The sequence below is a fragment of the Budorcas taxicolor genome, chromosome 20 (assembly GCF_023091745.1).
Source record: "Budorcas taxicolor isolate Tak-1 chromosome 20, Takin1.1, whole genome shotgun sequence".
In the NCBI taxonomy this organism is placed as follows: domain Eukaryota; kingdom Metazoa; phylum Chordata; class Mammalia; order Artiodactyla; family Bovidae; genus Budorcas; species Budorcas taxicolor.
The window spans coordinates 40,460,569-40,485,646 of record NC_068929.1 but is presented as its reverse complement, the minus strand read 5'-3'; the positions used below and the strand labels follow the sequence as shown (position 1 = coordinate 40,485,646).

The window sequence follows — 25,078 nt, the reverse complement described above, 5'->3', positions numbered from 1 at the left end:
CAGCCCACCAGGCTCCCCCGTCCCTGGGATTCTCCAGGCAAGAACACTGGAGTGGGTGGCCATTTCCTTCTCCAATGCATGAAAGTGAAAAGTGAAAGTGAGGCCGCTCAGTTGTGTCTGACTCTTAGCCACCCCATGGACTGCAGCCTACCAGGCTCCTCTGTCCATGGGATTTTCCAGGCAAGAGTACTGGAGTGAGGTGCCATTGCCTTCTCCTCATTTCTTCCCTTACTCCTAGGTAAACACTGATCTGTTTCCTGTCCCTATAGTGTTGCTTTTTATGAAATGTTACATAAATGGAATCATATAGTGGTTAGTTTTATTTATAAGTTCTTTCATTCAGCATAATGGTTCTGTGATTCATCCATGTGGTTGCATGTTATCAGTGGTTTCCTCCTCTTTATTATTCTACATTACAGATAAATTACAATTTGTTTATGTATCCACAAGCTAATAAGCAATTGGGTTGTTTCAAGTTTTTGGCTGTTATGAAAAAGCTATGCACATTCACATACAGGTTTTTCAGTGAACCTAGATTTTTATTTTTCTTGGGTAAATACCTAAGAAAATCTTTAAAACTTTAAATCTGAGCCTTTAAATGCATATTTTTATATTTTATCTAGAAACACACTGTATCTATGTATTTATTGTGGGAGAATTTTTAGATCATCAAAAAGACATTGCCAGAACTAGAAGTTCAGACTGGGAATTTTTAGTCCTATTTTTTTTTTCCCAAAATATTCACAAACGTGTGGGTACTTAAAAGCTTTTAAAATACCATAAGCTTTGTATTAAGCTGGTACACAGGTCAACCATACTTCGGTAACTCACCTGTAAACTGTTTGCATTTTGAGCTCATTTCATTTTTTGCTTTCAAAGAGGCTGGCTGACCTAGGAAACACTGTAGTTTTTCCTGAAAAATCTGTGCGGGAGTCATATTTAATGGTAGATTCAGACTCTTTTCCTTGGATCTGAAATCACATCAAATTAGGGGGAAATAATTACAAATTTTTAAAAAAGGAAACATATACACATTAAGAACTAAACATGAAATTTTTAAAAACCAGAGAAGTCCATGTTATTCATCTTGTGTTTAGAAAAGAAATAATTGAGGAAATGCTGTATTGAGGAGAGTACTGGGGCCCTCTACAATTATAGTACTGATATAGCTCCCCATCCTTAACCACTTACTACTGCCCTACATACAGACTCTCTCCAAATGAAACCGTTAAGTGCTTTGGGCCACATGCCTTTGCTTCTGTTTGGAATGTTCTCTCTCCCTACAGCTACTTGCTTTGTCAAGATTCCATCTTCCCTTCATCGCCCATCTCAAATGACATCTCCCACATAAAGTATTTCCTGTCTGTCCCTCACTTGATATTATTGCTCTCCCTATCATACCATGGATGGGCTTCCCCGGTGGCTCAGCTGGTAAAGAATCTGCCTGCAATGCAGGAGACCCGGGTTTCATCCCTCGGTTGGGAAGATCCCCTGGAGAAGGGAAAGGCTACCCACTCCAGTATTCTGTCCCAGAGAGTTCAAAGACACAGCAATGCCATAATATTCATAAGAGTTAAAATGCAGGGATTAGTTTGATTAGCTTAAAATGTAAATCCTGTTTGGGAAAGAGAAAACTCTCCCATTGACTATAGGCCCTTTGAGGGTACTACTAACAAGTAAAAGTGCTAAATAGATGTTTAAATACAGTAAGTAAACCTCTGAGCTGTCTAACACAGTCGACAATAGCTGCATGTAGCTGTCTAAATTTAATTTAATTTAATTAAAATTAGATTATAAATCCAGCTCCCTGGTCTTATCAGCCACCTTTCAAGGGCTTAATAAATACATGTGGCTAGCAGCTATCAGACTGGACAGCACATACAGAATATTTCCATCAGCAAAGAAAATTCTATTGGACAATGCTGAACTAAGGATTACACAAAATGTGTAAATACCAGCAATGAGTGAAATAAGAAACACTTTAGATTAAACCATGGTACTTTTTAAACTTAGATGTGCCTAAAATCCATACCTCGTGAATTTGCTACCACGCTTACAGAAGAGTTGAAAAGCCACACCAACAGAAATAGATGTCTTCCAGTCTCCAAGTTTATGTGCCAACCACACGGCTTCTGGAACCAGGCCACCGATCAATAATAATTCAAGGGCATATTCAGCGGTCCACACATTAGAAAGATTCTGCTCTCTGACCGCACTGGCCACCTTAGAGTGTTGCAGAGGAATAAGTCGAAAGGGCTGCTCTGTGAGTAGATGAAAGAAAATGGATTAACTACAGTTATACACAGGAACTCATTCCTCCCTACACAGATCTCCTTAATCAATCCTTTCTACACAAAACCACAACAAGGAAGATACATATAAAATGGCCTAAAATAATACTTAACACACTCTAGAATAGCTTTTCTTTTTTTTTAAACACTGAAAAATGTGTCTCTTTAGTGGGTCATGCAGCAAATGTTGGCATTCCTAAAAAAATGAAACCGAGTAGACAAAGAAACAGAAGAAATAGTATCAGAGTGCATTATACAAAATAAAGGTAAATACATACAGTTTCATCAGATAATATAAGGACATGATTAAATAGGGCAAAGAAAAAATGACCCAAATAAAATAATAAAATGTCCAAAAATTAAATTCTAAATAAACTCCGGGAGTTGGTGATGGACAGGAGGCCTGGTGTGCTGCAGTCCATGGGGTTGCAAAGAGTCAGACACGACTGAGTGACTGAAATGAACTGAAATTAGAATACTCAAACTTTGTTCAATTACATTTTTATAGCTCTTTTACTTAAAAAAAAAAAAAAAGGAAACTGTATAAACACCAATGTGTCCAAAATTTGCAATTAAAAAATATATATTCAATAAAAACAAGTTCAAAGCAATTACCTTTCTCAGATTATATTCATTCGTAAATAGTCACCTACATGTTAGGCACTAAGCTAGACAGTATTATTTCCATATACCAGTGATCACTGTGTCAAATGGTTTTAAATATTATGTGCAAAAACAAGGTGAGAAAATTGGTTACTCTATTACCTGTTTTAATATGAAGGGGAGGAAGAACATCCACACTGTGAGGTGGCAAAATGCACAGCCGCTGGTTGGTGAAGCAGGCGGCCATGAAGCGAGCCATGGACTGCACCACCCTCACCGCCGCTTCGGGATGAACACTTCCAGTCACCCCAGACTCACAAGGAGACTTCTCAGGAACTGCAGGATACACCAAATGAGCAAAGGAGATTCCGATCAAACTAACAAAAGTAGGAATAGTTAAGCTCCTAACATGATGCGAGAAGAAAATTATAATTAAAACTTCTTTCCAAGATCAACACCCCTGGCCTACACAAGGTAACCTGTAACAGGTATCTACATTTCTTAAAGACAATAGAACAAAAATAAAATAATAAGCTCATAATTATCAGCACATACACTTAGGAACGCTTTTATGACTTCAAGTTACCAGTTTTATCTAAAAATGTGGAAGATCTATAAAAACAATCCAGCCATAATGGACTTGCAAGCTTATCATTTGTTTCCCCTTCTTCCTCCTCTTTCTCATTTTCTTTCTTTAGTGCAAGGAGGCAGAGTTTACTACAAAGAAAATCTGAAAAGAGCCAGAACAGTGATTCTTCATGTCTGTTTCTGTATTATTAGTATACTCCCGTAACATTAACTCTTTACTATTAAGATTCTTTTGGGAGGTATGGACAAGGGGAACGTGTAGGATGGAGGGAAAAGGCAGAGGAGAGAGTCACATTATGATTTCTAGAGTGCTTCTGACATAAACTAGAGCAAACATGTCATCCCTATTTAAAAATTGAAAAACTTAATAATATAAACTGGATTCAGATATTTGAAAATAAATAGCTAAAAACTATTGAGTGAGTGAAAGTCACTCAGTTGTGTCCAACTCTGCGACCCCATGGACTATACAGTCCACAGAATTCTCCAGGCCAGAATACTGGAGTGGGTAGCCATTCCCTTCTCCAGGGGATCTTCCCAACTCAGGGACTGAAGCCAGGTCTCTCGCACTGTAGGCAGATTCCTTACTGAGCCACGAGGGAAGCCCGTACGAGATAAATATTAAATTATTTTTTATGACATTTATGGCCCCAACAGTGGCAAAGTATCTTTCTTTCTCAGAAGTCACTTGAGGCAATTTGCAGGTGGTCCAGTGGTTAGGGCTCCATGCTTCTACAGCAGGGGGCCCGGGTTCAATATATACAGAGGCCTGTGCATTCTCCCTGTGAATCACTGAACTTGAGGGGTAGTCCTGGGGACTCCTGACCAAGAGAGGATATGCTTAAAATACTCTAAACAACTATCATTAAAAATTAAATACATTACCATAGGTTTAACTTATCTTGACAGTTATATCATATCATGGCAATACTGCTGGAAAAAAAATCCAGTCAGCTAAAAAGTCACCCATAAGAAAAGACAGTCACATACAGATGTCGTCCACTCATACACAGGTACCAGCCCTTTTGGAGGGCAATCTAACACTAGGCATCAGAAGTCTTGACTCTATAACCTCATTTCTCGAAATTTAACATGCAGACATTAGCAATGCTCACAAAAATTTACATACACTGCCACATGATTTAAAATAGTAAGTAGGTGGCAATAGTCTAAAATATGCAATAATGAGGAAAAAGCTTACTAGGTTTTTAAAAAGAATATTATTTACATTCAAAAATATTCACAACATTAAATTTAAAAGATTATAAAACAGAATATTAGCTCTGGTAATAAACAAATGTGAATGCACATAGACAAAAATGGTAGCATTAAAAGTGATTTTAGTTTCTTTAAACCTTTCCATGTTTCAAAACTGTCTAAAATGAACCTATATTACTACTAAATAAACACAAATTTAAAAAGACAAATATCACAGAGTAGGAAATCCATAAACAGTGGTTGCATATGGTATCACTTATATATGGAATCTAAAAAGATAATACAAATGAACTTATTCACAAAACAGAAACAGACTCACAGACTTTGAAAACAAACCTACAGTCACCAAAGAGGAAAGGTGGGGTGGGGGGAGGGATAAATTAAGAGTTTAGGAGTAAAATATACACTCTACTATATATAAAATAGATAATCAACAAGGGCCTACTGTATAGCATGGAGAACTCTACTCAGCATTCTGTAATAACCTATGTGGGAAAATAATCTGAAACAGAATGGATATATGTATATGTACAAATGAACCATTTTGCAGTACACCTGAAATGCAATATTGTAGATCAGCTATACTCCAATATAAAACAAAAATTAAATTTAAAAAATGCAGAGAAAATATGAGTCCCAGGATAAAATTTCATAGTATTCTACCATCTGTCCTTAGCCGCTCAGCTGTGTCTGACTCTTCGCGATCCTTATGGACTGTAGCCTGCCAGGTTCTTTTGTCCATGGGGATTCTCCAGGCAAGAATACTGGAGTGGGTTGCCATGCCCTCCTCCAGGGGATCTTCCCAACCCAGGGATCAAATCCAGGTCTCCCACATTGCAGGCGGATTCTTTATTGTCTGAGCCACCAGGGAAACTGAAGAATACTAGAGTGGGTAGCCTATGCCTTCTCCAGGAGATCTTCCTGACCCAGGAATCGAACTGGGGTCTCCTGTGTTGCAGGTGGATTCTTCACTGGCTGAACTACCCAGGAAGCCCATTCTACTATCTATCTCACCTTAAAATTAAAAAAAAAAAAAAAAAACCACAGTGGCTGAAACCAAACAAACAAACAAATACTGTTCTCCTGGACAAAAATGATAAACTGGTAAAAATCAAAGAAAGGGTTTCACAAACCCTCTCAAACTATTTTTCAAAGCCTTTTGTAAACTAATTTCTTTTGATCTCTACTTTCCAACAGTAAATGATTTTTAAACCAATAAATAATCAGTTATTAATAAAAAAAAAACACACACACACTCCATCTAGAGTCATGAACTCCATTTAGAAAGTACTGATATACTGGCCTATCTGACACACTCACATGCAAAGTATGCACCTCACGGTCTACCACTGTAAAACAGCATTATAAATACATTATGTGCTCATAATGTATTGCTCAGTCACTAAGTTATGTTCGACTCTTTGTGACCCCATGGACTGCAGCTTACCAGGCTCCTCTGTTCATGGGATTTCCCAGGCAAGAATACTGGAATAGGTTACCATTTCCTTCCCTAGGGGATCTCCCCCATCCTGGAACTGAACCGGTATCTCCTGTGTCTCCTGCATTGACAGGCTGATTCTTTACCACTGAGCTACCAGGGAAGCCCATCTTTCACTTTGGTTATTGCTTAATTTAAATACACCTTTTTAAAAAAAGGACAATACAAATATTCTACAACCTCTTAAACAGATTTTAAAAAGGCCCTGAATATGTCAGAAAGTGATTTTGATCACTTTAGCAAACCACCTTAAGCAACCATTAATACAAACATGTTAAGGAAAAGTACCTGACATTGGGTACCTGACATTATATCTAACAAACAGGGCTGTGAGATGTGAGACAACAATTATAACAGTTTAGCAGGCAAGTACCGCTAAGCTGAGAGACTCAAAGGTTAAAAACAAGCAAAAACATGATCCTTGATGCTGAGAAGCTGACAGTCCACAAATTCACCACAATGCAACAGAGCAACCAACTTTTATGTATAAGCAATTTCATAGCTAAACCTGTAAATACAAATTGCTAACATTAAACATACTGATTTTACATTGATGAACCAAAATACATTAAACCCAACAGATGGCATTAAAAGACAAAGAAACAAGCAAACAAACAAACAAAAATACTGATTTTTGAAAAGCATACCTGAACAATCTTCATTTTCTTTTACAGGAAGGTGGGACCATCTCAGTATTTCTCTTACTAGCTGATCACATAATCCTTGAGCATCATTTAAATTATAGTTATAGAGGTGGCAGTATAAAAGAGAAAGATAATAGCGAAGCTGAAGAAAACATGTCCTTCTTCCTCCTTAAATAGGGCAGAATTACACTTACATTAAAAAACATGTTAGCTACGTAATGTTCTTGATCTGAGTGCTGGATAGACAGAAACGTTCAGTTTATAAAAATTCATCAACTGTACACTCATGTCATGTGAACTTTTCTGTACCTGTTTCACAACTGAGTAAAAGAAAACAGGTCAGCAATATGTTCTTTTTCATCATAAATTCTGAACAATTTTATTTTCTGTGGTCAGGTCCTAAGATGACTAAGAATTTATCCAAAAAGAGGCGCAAATGCTCATCTCAGTACTAACAACATCCATCTCAAATACTATCTCAGTACTAAGGTCCACTAACAACATCTCTCTCAAGTACACACACTATGAAACAGAAGTGAAAGTTGCTCAGTCGTGTCTGACTCTTTGTGACCCCATGGACTGTAACCTACCAGGCTCCTCCATCCACGGGATTCTCCAGGCAAGAATACTGGAGTGGGTTGCCAGTTCCTTCTCCAGGGGATCTTCCTGACCCAGGGATTGAACCCAGGTCTCCTGCCTTATAGGCAGACGCTTTAACCTCTGAGCCACCAGGGAAGCCCATGAAACAGAAGGGCACATGCTAAAAACACAAATTAAAAAAACACAAGAGAAACCATACATATATCAAACAGACAGTCAAAGAGACTTTCCAGAGAAGAAATACTACCGAATAAGATTGGATCCCTTGACCACTGTCTTCAAATATCTACAACGTGCTTAGGAGTGAGACTGCCGGTTACCTGCCCCTTATCCACCATGCTGAGTAAAAGAATTCTAATTTTATTCGGAGTTCCAATGCACTCAGATCACGATTTCTTGCTAGACGTAGCCATGAGAAAATATGACAAAGTTCTTAGCCAAGAGATAATATAGTGTACAGCTGCCAGACAAGCTGTGTCAAGAAGCATCTCAGCCAGGAGGTGCGCCCTCTCTGGCCCCTCCTGCCTGCCTCCTTTCTGTTACCTGGATGATGCACGTGATGGCTAGGACTCCAGCATCCATGTTAATTCACGCAACAGCCTTAAGAGTGGAAGCAATGCACTAAGGATGATGGAGTAGAAACACTAAATATAAGCTTGAGTCCTTGATGAGACCACCGAAATACCAAAATAGCCCCAGACTGTCAACTCCTTGCCTCCTTTCCTAAGAGAAGTAAACTTCTTGTTGAAGGCACTGTTACTTTCAGTCTCCCTTACAAGAATCCATTTCAAATGGATACAATTGGAAATGAAATTAAATTAAAAGGTCCAGAATAAAGCTCATTATGAAAACTTTTCTTCATGAGAACTTCTCATCACACTGAATGCCACTCTTCTTCATCCAGATGTACAATCTCCAAATTTGAGAACTGCATGAGACTTTTTTCTCTCCTCAGTCACAAGCTCACTTGATCAAACCTGTTAAACATCTGACAAATGTGACTTTTGCTCCCCAGTACTCTTGACATTGCTTTGCTTTAGGACTTCTTCAACTGACTAATTTTCTTGCTTCTAGGTAAAAACCCACATCTCTATACCACACTCCAACAAATGGCCCTCTGTAATGTACCAAAGTGATCTTTCCAAATGGCCTATGTTTATTTGAAAAGCACTCTTTCTGTATCTTAACAGATCCCACTGTCTTCAGGATAAAACCTTAATCCCATGGCACTGCATAGCATTTTTCCTTATCATCTATTCTCTCCTCTCACTTTAGCACTCACCACCCTATCCTCAATATTACATGTTTCAAATAACCTGGTCAACTACTTGCAATTTACCAAACTGCCACGGTTTCTCATGTCTTCTTGCTTCTGGAGTGCTATATCCTGTTACACCATTCCCACTCCTTCATCTGAACAATTTTCACTCAGTTTTACATGTCTTTTCCTCCTGGTCTTCTCCAGATTGATGTTTGCACTCCAGTTCAGACTGTGCGCTCCCCCAGCAAATACCATAAAGCGTAATGAGAAACATGCCAGTTGTTTATGCAATCTATCCTCCACATTGTGGGCAATTTGAGGGTAAACTTGTTTATTTCAGTTATTCTTATTGTCTAATACACATAGCAGGCCCTTAATACATAGCCACAGCAGCCAGAAAATAAATTTAATAATTGACTAAACCTGACCAGTAGTGGCAGTCAAGGTTAGCTCCACAGTCACTGGCTGAGAACCCCTATTATCCTATACCCTCAGCCCTAGATCATAAAAGCTATCACCAGTTTCTAGAATCCACATCCCTACTGTCTCATCAAAAACTCCATGTAGCCTCATAATAAGTCTAACAGGAAATTCTTAAAGTTGAATTACTTAAGGGCAGAGAGCCTTAGCTCCAAGTGTCTATAAGTTGGTAATAGCACCTTCTTTGACTCATAGTGTCTCTGGTAGATATCTGCAGTCTTACTAAATAACATTTTTTTTTTTAATTTAGGATTTAAGTCTCTTTTTCACCCATTACCAATCAATCACAGGTTCCATCACTAACCAAAAAAAAGACAGAGGAGTCTTATCTACCAAGTAGATAATAGTCAAGGTACCTACAGTATGTATTTTATTTAGGCATTAAGAAATTGTCAGTTCTCAGAAATCTGAAATTATTTTTAAGAATAGCAGCATGCTAAAATATGGTCCCATGAACATTATGGCAAGCAACATTATTTTAACACCCCCTACCTTTCTCGCAGGTTTCTTGTAGAGCTTTCCTCCATATTTGAACAGATTTTTCATATGATCCTAATAGGAAACACTCTTCCCCTACAAAATTTTTAACCAACAGTTAGCCCTGGTTAATTAAATTACTTTATAAAAATTTACTTGTTTTAAAATTTAGTGGATATAGCACTGCCAGAAATTATTTAAAAAAAAAAAACAAATAATTACAACCAATCAATAAACTCAAAGCCCAACAACCTACTATCATTTACACCTGGGGTTAGAAATTGTTTATAAGATACTGACCATTGATAGATTTAAGTTCTAAGGTCTGGTTCAAGCAAACTCCAGCAGTCTGCAGTTCAGCCTGTATATGGCATAACAGGGACTTGACAGCACATGCTTCATGTGTCATCTTTTCAGCTAACTGCATGCCATCTTCAGGAACTCTTTGACTTAATTGCATCTGATACCATAAAGTCTTTCTGTACAATATTTTCCAGAGAACACTCAATCTGCACACAGAATTAGGTAATCATAAAAATCAAATTTCAGACTAGGGATAAGAATGAGTATAGTCTTTTTTTAGCCTTTACTAAGAGTATAGTTAATGAGTATAGCCTCCTCATTAGTCTTTTTCTCTCCATGTATTCTTCCCTGAGGTAATAATATGCATACAACTGATCAGGTTCAAAGATAGCATAAAGTCAAAAAATGCACATTTTTTTAAACTTTCATAAATGTTTTATACAACTGTGGTCATTTTTTCTACAGTGCTTATCTAAATCAAATAGTATCATGATTGCCCAAGACTAATAAAATAATGTGTTGAAAAATGTTTGGCATAAATCCTAAAACACTTTTAAATAACATAAAATCTATGATGCTGAGAGCTAATGGTACAAGGTTTCTTTTGGGAGTGATAAAAATATTCTGGAATTTTGGCTACTCATTCTACAATCTCGTGACTATAATAGAAATGACTGAATTGTATCCTTTAAAGTAATGGATCTTACAGTATGGGAATTATATCTCAATTTTGAAGACTCAACAACGCCGATGGTCTCCTAACAGTCCAGTCACTGTACCTGTGTCCCGGCTGTTGCACAAAATGTAATACTTGAGGATGAATCTCGAAAGATGAGCTCCAAGACCAGTTTTCCCAAGATCCACTGTCTCGAAACATTTGAAAAATGGGTAACACCAATGAGTCTTGCTTTGCTCTTCTACTTCCATCAGCTGATGCTGAGATAACTTCAGGCTGAAGACTGTACACACCATTTAAATGATCAGCTACCATTCTGAGTAAATGAAAACAGGCTAAAAGCTTCTCTGAGAATAACTGATCCTGTTGCTGCTGTGTTAGCAAAAGCTTTATAGTATTTGAGGTCAGCTTCACCAAATGTCCTACATCTTGCTTGTATCTCATATCCCAATACTGGATTGATAAACATTGATGAAAAAGTTGAAAGATACAAAGTACCCATGTATTATATTTTGAGCTCTTGCTTAAAAAAAGATCAAGTTTGGGAAAAGGACATTTTATAAACTGAAGAATATACAAAAAATGAGTGATACAAACTACTGTGTAATTTAACATTAAATTTTTTTCTGTCACATTTTTTGAAATTCCTATAGTCCATGCTGCAAGGAGATTTTTCTGGACAGAGTGCAGTTCTGTAACAGTTTTATCTGTCTCCTCAGTATTATCTTTTGCATGAATTGTATCAAACATAGAAGCAAATTCCAATCTTCCCTCCTCAACACTACTAAATAACAGATCATTTTTTTGGTTCCAGAAAGAGAATAAGTTGTTTGGAAAACATCTGCCATCATCAGTTTCTTCTGCTTCAAAATCCTAAAACATGAGTGAGAAAAAATTATTATTAATATCATTTAATTTAAACTGATTATTAATCAGTTTAGTACTATCAAATTTCTCTTCTCTTTAATAACAGGAAAACAAAATATGTTTCTTGGAATAAAATCAGTACATAACTGTTCAAAATAAAACGTTGCTAGCAAGTACCTGCAAATCCACTGTTTCTTCATTTAACTTCAGTGTTTCTTCTGCTTGCAAGAATTTGGGAACAGTAGAATCAGCTACATTTTCATCTCTTTGGTGCTTTAACAAGCTAGATCTTAGGGAATTCAGTGATCGCAAGTTCAGACCTTTGCCTTTTGGCTATAGAAGAAAGAAGATTTCCAAGAGCAAAGTTTTATCCATAACTGTACTACAATTATAACTTCTATAGATGAACATATACAATCCAAGGACACCACTGTCAGTACAGTTTTAAATTTAAAAAGACTGAGAATGTTGACATTCAGTGGGAAACAACACAATACTGAAAAGAAATTATCCTTCAATTAAAAATAAATATATTTTAAAAAGAAGACTGAAGCGAGCTTTTACTGATGGTCCCAAAAAGCACCATACCTTACACAGTATCACACTTTCGTATGTTTTCTCAAGCCTCTGCGTTGAATCAAGTAGAAGGGATCTCATGAGCACTGATGGAGACAGATTATCAAGAAATCGAAGGGTTGTGACCATGTATCCATCAGAAATAATGAGGTAGGGTAATCGTGAGTGTGCTTTTATAGAGAATCTCTGTCTCATAGGGTCACTATCTGAAGCTGATGAATCTACAGAATTATTTGAATCTTGAAGTGCAAACTGCTGTGGTCTAGCAAACAAACATCAAAATTCAAGAATTAGTGAGAGGAAAATCTTTTAAAGAAACAATTATATTATTCCAAAGGAAAAACAAAACAAACATTTCAGAATGATGAAAAAGCAAGCAAATTAAACAGAAAAATATTAAATGTGCACAGATCTGTGAGGAAAACATAAGTAATTAAATAATACAGAGGTTGGTGGTTTTTTAAAAATTTTCCCAGAATTGTGACATTTACCCTATTGTCTGTAAATAGTGTTTGTGATCCAGTTTTATATTTCTTTTAGAAAAAAATTGAGGCAGTTATTTTTACTATTAAAGACAGTTTAGCTGTTAACTTTCTTACTATATATTTAAATATCCTTGTAAGAATATAAATACGAGCTGTGAGTATTCTTGTTATTAAGAAACATTTGGAGAGGATGGTGATGAGTAAAATTTTATCAGCTTAAGGTTAAATTTGACTGAGTTTCCATATAAATGTATTCATTGTTTCAGTGGTATACCTAATTCTGAATACTTAATATCAACTGATTACTTAATATCACTATTAACTTTGGGGCTTTATAAGTATAAAGAGAACAGAGAACCAAAATATATTTTTTTCTGGCGAGGAAAATAATCAACTATAGATTATATGAACCAAATGGTCCACAACAGAAGGTTGGTTTTAGAAAGTACAGTCTACAAAATTTATAAAATCATTAAAAAGAGACTCCATGGAAAGATGTATAAGACATACTGTCAAATCAAAAAAGCAAAACAGTAAACAGCATATATCATATAATTAATTTTGCTTTAAAAAATAAATTAATGTTATTGCACATGTTATATGAAATTTTCAAATTAAGAGGACAACACACTAAAATGCTAATAATTGTTATCTCTAAGGAAGAGGATTACAAGTCTTTCACTTTCGATAGTATTTAGTTTTGTAACATTTGATTAAGCTTTTAAAAATAATGAATATGTATTACTTTTGTAATCAGAAAAAACAATCCATTCTGAAAGATCCTAAAGACTAATTTTTAAGGAAAATGTGAGGAAATTTAAGTCAATTAGGAATCAGACCATAATAAGGAAAAACATTTTCACCGCAGGAAGTGACAAGTTTTTCCATCGTAATTATCTATTGCTAGAAATAAAGTAAAATCTTTGTTAAACATAATCAAGGACACATCCCTCCTCAGTTTCCCTTCTGTAAAGCAAAGGTAATGGATTGGTTTCAAAGACCTTTTCCAATTTTTTGTTTTGTAAACAGCTATCTATGTGTCTACCCAAACATAATAATATCAACATCAATAAAAACAAATATTTACTGAGCTCTTATGTTATGCCAGAACTGTGCTAAAGCAATTTAAAATTATTTATTATCTTGCTTCATTCCTTCAAGTCTAAGAGACAATTACTGCCGTCTTCATTTCAGAGTAAAAGAAAATGAGGCTCAAAGAGTAACTTACCCAAACTCACACAACCAATAAGTAGAAGAACCAAGATCTGATTCTTGATCTGACACCAAAGCCAAACTGCTACATGATCTCACAATTTAAAATTTGAATATGGCTGAATTCTAGAGTTTACTATCCATTTCCAACAACTTTCTCCTTTTTCCCTTTGGGAAAAAAGTAGACACATCCACCGGTGCTCAGTCGCTTAGTCGTGTCTGACTCTTTGCGACCCCATGGACTGTAGCCCACCAGGCTCCTCTGTCCATGGGATCCTCCAGGCAAGAATACTGGAGTGGGTTGCCATGCCCTCCTCCAGGGGATCTTTCCAACTCAGGGATCAAATCCATGTCTCTTACATTCCTGCACTGGCAGACGGGTTCCTTACCACTAGCACCATCTGGGAAGCCAGATACATCCACATCCCAAGTTAGATAAAAATTAAGTGCTCTGCTTTTAAAACAATAAAAGACATATCACATTTTTTTAAATTTTTATATCAAAGAATTACATTTTTTAATACAGTTAAATATTTAAATAACATATACTTACATAGTCACATTGTCAAATTTTCACCAGGATTAAGCCACAAAAAGAAATAGAAGAAAACTATAAATAAACAGATATTGAGATGACAGACTCAAAGAAAGAATAAGACAGTTTGAAACATGAAATTATATTTTAAAAAAATACACAGGAAAGCAATAACAAAAGAGAAAAACTTCTATAAATAAATTAAATGATTTAAATATCTCACCTATATGTTATTAGTGGGTGAAGAGGAATAAATTCTGCTGGCCCAAATTCTATAGAGCAACCAAATGTAATTAACGTTAGCAATTCACCGTGGCAGGTCAATAAAACCAGGGAGCCACGTTTTAACACACAAGCCAGAAAAAGACTATCGTGAGTCCAGCTGACATCACCTACCCAGTATGACCTAGAAAAAGCAAAACAAGATGTTTAGAAAGGACCCTCTACAATGTCTCTAACAATTTATAATGGCCAAGAAGGGGTGAGATACTTCAAAAATTAAGAGCAAAAGAATGAATAGTAGGCAAATGTCACATACATTTTGTGTATCTACGTCCCAGGAAATAAGTAAGAAGAAAGGAGTTTGCTCATAAACATCTAGTTCATACAACATACCAATTAGAAATTTACTTACATTCATAAATCATAAGATGAAAATACTACCTAAAAATGTAAAGCTTTTAAGTCACTCACATTATAGCCAGAACAACTTCTAATCCTAGTGATATCCGTTACTAAGATCTACTGGTAGATTTTGAAGGTCAATACCATGCCTCTCAGGAGCCTGCCAGAGCTCCACTCAAGAGCAAATTTCCTCTTGCCAAAGCCATCTTTACCACTCCTTAACTGTCTGAAAATATTAATATTTCTTTCATGGGGACAGAAAATAGCTCCTTCTCATTTAAATTATGGACACCCTCAGTCAAACAGATCACTGAACTGAGACTAGAAAGGAAATTTTGGGAAGAGAAAGAAAATAAAAATGTATGGCTGGATGAACCTGAAAACTCTGAAAAGTCAGAGAACAGCAGAGAAGTGTTCAGAAAAGGAAATTAGAAGGATCCAAGAGGAAGAGGAAATCTTCCTACCCTATAATCCTGCACAGGTCCTTTGCCATCCAAAATCACCACTTACGGTACTGTCCACCCATAGGCAGAGAATGCTGCTGCTGCTGCTGCTAAGTCGCTTCAGTCATGTCCGACTCTGTGCGACCCCATAGACAGAAGCCCGCCAGGCTCCCCCGTCCCTGGGATTCTCCAGGCAAGCACACCGGAGTGGGTTGCCATTTCTTTCTCCAACGCATGAAAGTGAAAAGTGAAAGTGAAGTCACTCAGTCGTGTCTGACTCTTCGTGACCCCATGGACTGTAGCCTACCAGGCTCCTCCGTCCATGGGATTTTCCAGGCAAGAGTACTGGAGTGGGGTGCCATTGCCCTCTCCGGCAGAGAATCCTGGGTTGGGAAGATCATTTTATATACCCAGGCTGAGGTGTTTTTAGCCTTTTAAACGAAGTTAGCATTACCTCAGCCTGAGTATATAAAATGATCTTCCCAACCCAGGACTCTTCATTTCGTCTCTTTAAGGCCAGTATTTCTCTACCTCATAATAATCTCACTCCTCCTAAGACAACATAGAAAGAAATAAAAGAGAAAAGAAAATGTGTTCAAGTATCTTCCACCCTATCAGACCCTTCCTTAAAGGACTGAAGGCTTTCCTTATGTAGTGGTGTCTGACTCTTTGTGATCCCATGGATAGTAACCTGCCAGGCTCCCCAGTCCATGGGATTTTCCAGGCAAGAATACTGGAGTGGGTTGCCATTTCCTTCTCTAGGGGAAAGTGAAGTTGCTCAGTTGTGTCCAACATATAAAGCAAACTTTAAAGTCTATCAAGCACAAAAGCTGAAAGCTGCATTATCTATCTAAATATCTATTTGTTGTTCAGTCTCTCAGTCATGTCCAACTCTTGGCAACCTCATGGACTGCAGCACGCCAGGCTTCCCTGTCCTTCACCATTCCCAGATTTTGCTCAAATTCATGTCCATTCAGTCAGTGATGCCATCCAACCATCTCATCCTCTGTCAACCCCTTCTCCTCCTGCCTTCAATCTTTCCTGGCATCAGGGTCTTTTCTAATGAGTCAAGTCTTTGCATCACGTGGCCAAAGTATTGGGGCTTTAGCATCAGTCCTTTCAATGAATATTCAGGATTGATTTCCTTTAGGATTGACTGGTTTGATGTCCTTGCAGTCCAAGGGACTCTCAAGAGTCTTCTCCAACACCACAGTTCAAAAGCATCAATTCTTCGGTGCTCAGCCTTCTTTACATTCCAACTCTCACATCCATATATGACTATTGGAAAAACCATAGCTTTGACTATATGGACTTTTGTCAGCAAAGTAAAGTTGCTGCTTTTTAATATGCTGTCTAGGTTGGTCATAGCTTTTCTTCCAAGGAGTAGGCAGCTTTTAATTTCACGGCTGCAGGTACCATCTGCAGTGATTTTGGAGTCCAAGAAAACAGTCTGTCACTGTTTCCATTGTTTATCCATCAATTTGCCATGAAGTGATGGGACCAGATGCCATGATCTGAGTTTTTTGAATGTTGAGTTTTCAGCCAGCTTTTTCACTCTCCTCTTTCACTTTCATCAAGAGGCTCTTTAGTTTCTCTTTGCTTTCTGCCATAAGGGTGGTGTCATCTGCATATTTGAGGTTATTCATATTTCTCTGCAATCTTGATTCTAACTTATGCTTCATCCAGCCTGGTATTTCGCATGTACTCTGCGTATGAGTTAAATAAGCAAGGTGACAATATATAGCCTTGATGTACTCCTTTCCCAATTTTGAACCAGTCCATTGTTCCATGTCCAGACCTGCATACAGGTTTCTCAGGAGACAGGTAAGGTGGTCTGGTATTCCCATCTCTTTCAGAATTTTCCATCTCTTAAAGAATTCTTTTTAAGAATATTTGTGGTGAAAATATATATTTAGACACTACTTATCAGAGCCTTAAACTTTATTAAACTATTAAAAAGGTAAAAGAAAAACACTATTTAGAAATAAAAAAGAATCCTTACCTGACAAGAGTAGCTGGAACCACAGGATTCTTATTACTACATCCTTTAAGGCTACCACAGAGAGTGACAAAATTCAGTGTGTTTATAAATAATACCTGAGTTGCCTAGAAAGAGAAAAACAGACAACAAAACAATTAAAATCATTTTACTTATATTTCTGAAGACCTAGAGATCTATTACATCAATGAACTATCTCGTCTTTCCCAACTGTCAAGACAATACCAACTACCTATATAACTCTTTTCCCTTTTACACTACATTTTAAGAATATCAGTTACCACTTTGCCCCTCTTTCTTCCTTTTCCATTATCCTCTTTTCGCTTCTGAAGGTCAGATTTCGAAAATTATGGCACCTAATGTAAATAATGTTACCAATTTACAAAGCCAAGTTAGATCAGAAAACACCAATTTAAAGAACATAAAGTAGTATTAATAAAAAAACAAACCATATTCAAGGGGGAAAAAAGTCTCTAAACTGAACTAAACTCTCTCTTTTACAGCTTACTCCCAAGACAGATTACATTTACTGACCTTTGGGTCTTTCTGATTAAGCGTTACTGCCAGGGTAAGTCCATCTCTTGAAAATGCAGAAATCAGAGCTCCCCTTGACTTCACTGACTCACATTTAGGGATCAGACTGCACAGAAGGCAATCCTGCTGAGCCCACTGAACATGATATGGCAGTGATCTAAGAAAGGAATAAAATAACTGAAAACAGGAAGTATAGCAACTTTTACATTAATACATATTTCACTACAGAAAATTGACGGGTCCAGCTAAATTCCTTCATATACATATATATTCGGGGTCTCTTAGCAACTGCTCACAAGTTTTATCCAGGGCACAAAAGAGCAACTGCTAACTAAACAAGGTAGGTCCATATCAGAGTTTTGTAGTAATGGCATGTCCTACAGCCAATCCCAAACAAATCTGCATCCACTAAAAGTTTAGATACACATATTTCTACATTATTACAAATATTTTGGGGCTTCCTTCATAGCTCAGTTGGTAAAGAATATGCCTGCAATGCAGGAGATCCAGGTTCGATTCTTGGGTCAAGAAGATCCCCTGGAGAAGGGAATATCAACCCACTCCAGTATTCTTGCCTAGAGAATCCCATGGACAGGGGAGCCTAGCAGGCTACAGTCCATGGGTTTGAAAGAGCCGGACACAATTTAGCAACTAAACCACCAACACCTAGTTGTACATTTAAGATTTGTTCATTTGCCTTTATATAAATTACACCTGAATAAAGTACTGCTAGCATAAGAAATAAAGAAAATAAACAGAAAAAAAAAATCTCACTATTTTAGTAAATCTTAAGTCATTATATGCTTTTAAATGCATTCTATTTCATTGGGCTTTTTAAAACAAATAAAACTACTTTTAGTTAAAAAAAAAAAACAAGAGAATTTAAAAGGTATGGTAGTAAATTCAAGTAAGTTACATCCTTTTCAAAATTCAACTGAATTAGTTTTCAAAGGAGTTTTTTATAGTCTTAAGATAAGACCATAGCCAGCCTTACCTTTTATGTGTTCTCAATTCCAAGAAGGGAAACAAAATAAAAACAAGAAAAGCTTTCTGTAATAAACAAGTAAAATGAAAAGTAAAGAAACAGAACAATACTTATAGGGAAAAACAATTCGTAAAGTCTCAGAGGTCGATGTTCACATTTCATTTACTGATCTTATTATGTATTTATGGGCCAAAAGATATTATAATAATGTTTCAAAAGGGAGAAAAGAACTTCCTTGGCAGTCCAGTGGTTACAGCTCTGCACGTGCAATGCAGGGGCTGTGGGTTCAGTTCCTTGTCGGGGAACTAAGAAGATTCCATGTGCTGTTCAAAACAGTCACAAAAAAAAAAGAAAAAAAAGATAGAAACAAGGAAGAAGGAAACATTTACCTCACCTTACAGGTGTAAATATATTTTCATGCCACCGAATTGCTAGAAATGTTAACTTCAGGCATTCCCCGGAATAGAAAGTAAATGAACACAAGCAGCAGTCTCCAAATAACTGTAGATAAATTTCATATACTTTAGTATATAATAAATCTGAAAATAAATCAAGAGGATCTAGAAACTGTCATACTGAGTGAAGTCAGACAGAGAAAGAGGAATATCATATATCCCTTATATGCGGAATCTAAAAAAAAGTGATACAAATGAACTTGTTTATAAAACAGATTCATAGACTTAGAGAATGAATTTATGGTTACCGGGGGAAGAATGATGGGATAGTTAGGGAGTTTGGGATTAACATGTACACACTGCTATGTTTAAAATAAATAACCAGCAAGGAAAATAGAAAATAAACTCATGCATGAAAGAACAGAAAAACAAGCAAAATACAGCCCCGCATTTTCTCATAAGTAAGATAAATGAAACGTATCAAGAACTTGCTTATACTTTTATTCTTAACATATAGCTTAACATTAAGCTAAACACTAAATGTATTTCTGAGCCAGAGGCACATCTCAAATGAGAAATCAAGATGCAGTTACCCTCTCAAGAAAATACTGCCATTTACTTTGGCTATATAACTAGGAATATTCTTATATATTTATTTTTCTCTTCTTTTATGGTTGCATATTATTTAAACTAGGGCACTATTCATGGGTAGATAACAAAAGTTCAAAACACAATTTTTAACAATAGCAAATTGGGTAAAAACATATGGGTCAACACATACAAAGAGTATCACACAGCTATTTAACATGTCTTTTAGTTAATGAATGTGTTATTTACTGGGAATGGCTTACTTAATATCACCAATTCTAGTTTCTTTTTTTTTTATTACAAAGCTAGTTATATTCTAAAACTAAGGAAAAGTAAAACTAGGAAAAGACCAAGGAAGCTCAAAGTTCAAACCACTTTTAATAAAATCTTTTAAAGTGGGACCAAGAAATATAAAAATGCCTTTTCCACGATAATTTCACCATTACTACAATTAATGATGACTGGAGATATACAGCTATCATTACACATTCTGCTCAACAGCATCCCAGAAAGTGTCTGCTCTTAAGAGTCTGAGGTCTCTACTTCAAGAACACCCTGTCTGATTCGGATTTTACCTCATTTTTTATAAAAACAGCATGCACTACTGCTTCTTTATCTTCAGTGGAAGGCAAAGGAACTGCTTCTTCAGGCATGATCTGGGACCACTGGCCCACCAAGGAAAGGCTTTTGGAAGATAAGACATTCTTGAATTCTAAATGTTCCCAAAGGAATATGCATCCAGAAGGAGTTATAAGCAGAACTCTTTTCCCATTGCCAGATACATACAAGTACAGTCTCGAAGAGCTTGCTAAAAAAACAACAAAAAAGTTACTAAACCTCTGAAATCAGAATTCCTGCAAAAAAAGTACAAATTTTATCTATTCTGACAACGAGGAACCTAAATGAGGTTTCCATTCAGAAAGCAAAACTAAGGTATTAATAATAAATTAAAAGTACAAATAATATTAACACTTATCATGTATTCATGTGTGATATTAGGAACCCACTGCTATCACAGACATGTTAGGCATGCCAGATTTTTCTTCCTCGAGATGAACCTTAGTGTTACAATAACCAACATCAAAAAATACTTACATATACATGGAAATACATATAGATATTTACAAAAGCAGAGGTATTTTCTTTTCCTCCTATATATCAAGTTGAATCAATTTAAACAAACAAAAAAACTCCCACCTACTGCAGCTTCAATTATTTCCTTAGGCTTTTCAGTTGCTTGTATAGTTTTCAAACAATCTTGATCTTTGTTCCAGAGGAAAACCTCCCCTGTAGTGAGTACCCCAGCCAGCCAGGCATCTGTTTTCAAAACGGAAATACAATGCTTATAGTCTAACATTTTCCTTAATATTACCCCCAAAATTATTTTTAAAAATATAGCCTAGATTTTTAAAATCTAGCCTTTTGACAATATCAGTACTACTTAACCATTACTGGACGTTGTTAGGAGTATAACATCCTTCAACAAAGGCTGAAGACTGGGAATTTTCTTCTTTGTCCTTCCTGAGAGCAAATTAATTTCATTTACGAATTTATCATCCAAAAGAAAAACAGCTTCATTTTCCTAGAAGAAATACATGGAAACTTAAGAGATGCCAGAAGTTAATTCAGCCTCCTACCTAAGTTATCACATAAAGGAAAAGAAAGTGACATCTAAGAAAGATGGTATATTTGTACTACACATCATAAAATGTTTTATTTATTGGCTGTACTGGGTCTTCACTGTGGCTCAAGAGCTTCTCTAGTTGTGGTGCGGGGGCTTAGTTGCCCAGTGGCAAGTGGGATCTTAGTTCCCCGACCAGGACTCAAATCCACATCCCCTGAACTGGAAAGCAGATTACTGATCACCTGACCATCAGAGGTCCCAACAATAAGGCTAATTATGTAACCTGAAGATTTTTTCATTCTATCTTAAAAGTACCACTTATTAGAATTACTAGGTAGGATGATCTAGTAGCCACATTGAGATTTATTTGAAGTTTGAAATTATAGGAGTGTCTTCCAATTCTGCTTGCCCAAACAGAGATATCTGCTGTTAGCTCACCTATCTGAAGAGAAGTATGAGCAAGTTTTAAATTATTTACTTAAATAGACATGGCTTCTCATTTCTGAAGCAGTAGCATGTGCTCCTAGACTTCAGTTTTAGAAAACATCCAGAAAATGTTCTGAACTTCCTGGACACCTTCCAGTTAGACACAAGGCTGCTTCATCACCTGCGTGGGTATTCCAAGATTCACCAGGACATGAAACTCCCCAAACATGTGCCTTTGCTCAAAAAAAGACCCTGTAGATGCGAAAGCCATGCTCATTTTCAACAACTGCAGAGAGGCTTCCTGGCTGGGCAATCTCAAAAACTGGGACTTGCAGGGTGAAGAAACTATGTCCCAGAATTCCCAGGAGAGCCCAGAAGATGAGAGTGAGGATGATACACCATCCCAGAACTCCAAGAGTAAAGCAACAAAGGATGGTGAAGAAGATGAAGCAGGTGATGGAGAAAAGGAGCAAGAGAGTGATCAGAGAGCTGACAAATGTGACCAGACCCAGAAAGACTGATACTCCCTCCCCATCTCTGCCAGCCTTCTACCAAACAAATACACAAAATCCTGTTCAGAGGGCAAGTGATCCTTCTGCAGATGCTACTTTATTTCTTAAAGGTTATTCTTCAATCCTAGAGGCAAAGCACACATGTAACACATATTACAATTGATATTGCACAACTGAAGAAAAACTTACCTGTCCCAACCAGGATACTCGTGGCCAGGGTTTTTTCTGCTTGATACTGGTTGAAGTCAAAACTTCTAATCGTATCTCCATGCTTGTTAAGATAGCAAAGACTAATTAAGTCAAAAGTCAGAAGATGCTGTAAAAATCAAAACAAAACAAAAAAAATGATAAGACCCCGTAATAGTTACTGAAGATTTTGAGTTTTCATAAAGTTTTAGTAAATGACTTTTTCATTAACTCAAGTTAACTCTCTTTTTAAGGTAAAATGCTGATACTTTATTCAGTATCTAATCTTGAATAGTCAGGCAAAACGTGTTTGCTTTTTTGAAAAGTTATTCCTCAAACTATGAAAATAAACACGAAGTTGAGGAATATCTTGACAATATAGTTTCTATGCGATTAATTTCTCATCTTTCCAAAGATCACCACAAAAATACCCCCTACTCCATACGCTCTTCTTACACTATGACTTTAACACTCCTGTCTCTCATTGAGAGCTCTGGTCAACGCCTCATCCCTTGAAATTGGGTGGTTTTTTACTACTTTGACCAAGACTAAAATGGAAGTGAGGATGCATTTCACAACGCTAGCTCATACAAGGCAATACCTCTTCTGCCTTGTGTGTGCGCGCGCTTATTAGCTCAGTTGTGTCTGACTCTTTGCAACCTCTACAGCCTGGCCGACTATAGTCCGTCAGGATCCTCTGCCCATGGGATTTTTCAGGCAAGAATACTGGAGTGGGTTGCCATTCCCTCCTCCGGAAGATCTTCCCAACCCAGGGATCAAACTTAGGTCTCTCAGCTCCCCTGCACGGGCAGGCGGGTTCTTTACCACTAGCGCCACCGGGAAGCCTGTCATGTCAAATTAGTTAATGGACGACAGAGATAAACTCGACCACACAAAATATGTGAGGAGAAGAAACAGGTTAAGTTTTACCGCACCCCTCCCCCCGGCTCCCCGTATCTTAATTTAAAACACACTGGAAAAAGCAATTTCCAGAGGAATAATCCAAGTTGTTCGGTGGTTTGCATCACAGACGAGCCTAAGAAATCACGTCCGTTCCTCGGCGCTCAACTTACCCCCCACCAATGTCACACACAGGAGTTGGCCCACGACCACTTCGCATGAGGCATCCCCAGGGACCCCTCTGAGATTCCCTACCGGACCGTGCGTGGCAGCGCCGCCCTGCACCCCCGCGAGCTGCCACCGCCGCGCCCACCGGAGACGGGGCAGGAGCTGGAGGACACCGGGCCGAGGTCGAGCCCGAACCGGACTTCGTTCCCAGCCAGCCGAGGGCGACCCCGCACCTCCGTGAGGCTGAGGATGCTGCGGCCGCAGGACGACGCCGGGGTAGCGGGTAAGGGGGCTGGGTGCGGCGGCGGATGGCGGGGCAGGGGAGGTCGCGGGCGCGCCCAGACTCGAGAGCGTGAGGGGGCGGAGGAGCCCGAGGACGCCGCGGGCCCGAGGGCGAGGGGAGGAGGCTGGGGCCGTGCGAGACGGGAATCTGCGGGGAGTTACCTCTGCCAGGGCCGGGCCAGTCCGGGGCAGGAAGGCGCGGCGAGGCCGAGATGAAGGAGGGCGACGGAGACGGGCCGAGCTGCCCGCCCCGACGCGAGCCTGCGTCTTGGCGACGGCGGAGGGCGGGGCAGGGACGCGGGCGAGCGCCGCCAGTGCGCCTGCTCCGAGCCGGCTGGGAGCTCGGGCCGGAGACTGGAGGCGTTCCCCCGTCTTTCTCCCTGCCGGGTCTCCCGGGGTGCCCGCCCTCGTCCTCCCAGCGGTCCTGCGCCTCCGCTGCCTCCCCGCCTGCCTCCGCTCTGCCCGGCCGCCCGTCTTTCCGCTCAAGGTCTCATCCTGAGCTGCTGGGGTCCTTCTGTTTCACCTCCACGATGGTGCGTTCGTTCCTCTGACACACACCTTTGAGTGCCCAGGCTGTGTGTGGCGTTCTCCAGAAAACCGTTTAATAACCGACTAATATGTAAACTGTGAAAGTGCTGCACTCAATATGCCAGCAAATTTGGAAAACTCAGCAGTGCCCACAGGACTGGAAAAGGTCAGTTTTCATTCCAATCCCAAAGAAAGGCAATGCCAAAGAATACTCGAACTACCGCACAGTTGCAGTCATCTCACACAATAGCAAAGTCATGCCCCAAATTCTCCAAGCCAGGCTTTAACAGTACCTGAACTGTGAACTTCCAGATGTTCAAGCTGGATTTAGAAAAGACAGAGGAACCAGAGATCAAATTGCCAGCACCCGTTGGATAATCGAAAAAGCAAGAGAGTTCCAGAAAAACATCTGCTTTACTGACTATGCCAAAGCCTTTGACTGTGTGGATCACAATAAACTGGAAAATTCTGAAAGAGATGGGAATCCCAGACCACTTGACCTGCCTCTTGAGAAATATGTATGCAGGTCAGGAAGCAACAGTTAGAACTGGACATGGAACAACAGACTGG

The 25,078-nt window shown here is 38.2% G+C and overlaps 1 protein-coding gene across 1 annotated transcript in view; it reads right to left on the bottom strand.

Moving 5' to 3' along the window:
• Window positions 1–22,714, bottom strand: part of CPLANE1 (ciliogenesis and planar polarity effector complex subunit 1) — a 103,282-nt gene extending 80,568 nt beyond the window's left edge. The window contains exons 1-17 of the mRNA XM_052659199.1: window positions 22,634–22,714; window positions 21,329–21,464; window positions 21,080–21,199; window positions 20,458–20,690; window positions 19,294–19,400; window positions 17,915–18,071; window positions 17,384–17,487; window positions 14,538–14,720; window positions 12,095–12,344; window positions 11,684–11,839; window positions 10,743–11,512; window positions 9,961–10,169; window positions 9,676–9,756; window positions 6,846–7,010; window positions 3,057–3,230; window positions 2,033–2,261; window positions 832–971 (exon numbers count right to left, since the gene is read on the bottom strand). Coding sequence (XP_052515159.1) covers window positions 832–971; window positions 2,033–2,261; window positions 3,057–3,230; window positions 6,846–7,010; window positions 9,676–9,756; window positions 9,961–10,169; window positions 10,743–11,512; window positions 11,684–11,839; window positions 12,095–12,344; window positions 14,538–14,720; window positions 17,384–17,487; window positions 17,915–18,071; window positions 19,294–19,400; window positions 20,458–20,690; window positions 21,080–21,199; window positions 21,329–21,464; window positions 22,634–22,714 — 3,295 coding nt within the window. The remainder of the gene's footprint in view (window positions 1–831; window positions 972–2,032; window positions 2,262–3,056; window positions 3,231–6,845; window positions 7,011–9,675; window positions 9,757–9,960; window positions 10,170–10,742; window positions 11,513–11,683; window positions 11,840–12,094; window positions 12,345–14,537; window positions 14,721–17,383; window positions 17,488–17,914; window positions 18,072–19,293; window positions 19,401–20,457; window positions 20,691–21,079; window positions 21,200–21,328; window positions 21,465–22,633) is intronic.
• Window positions 22,715–25,078: the final 2,364 nt, after the last annotated feature.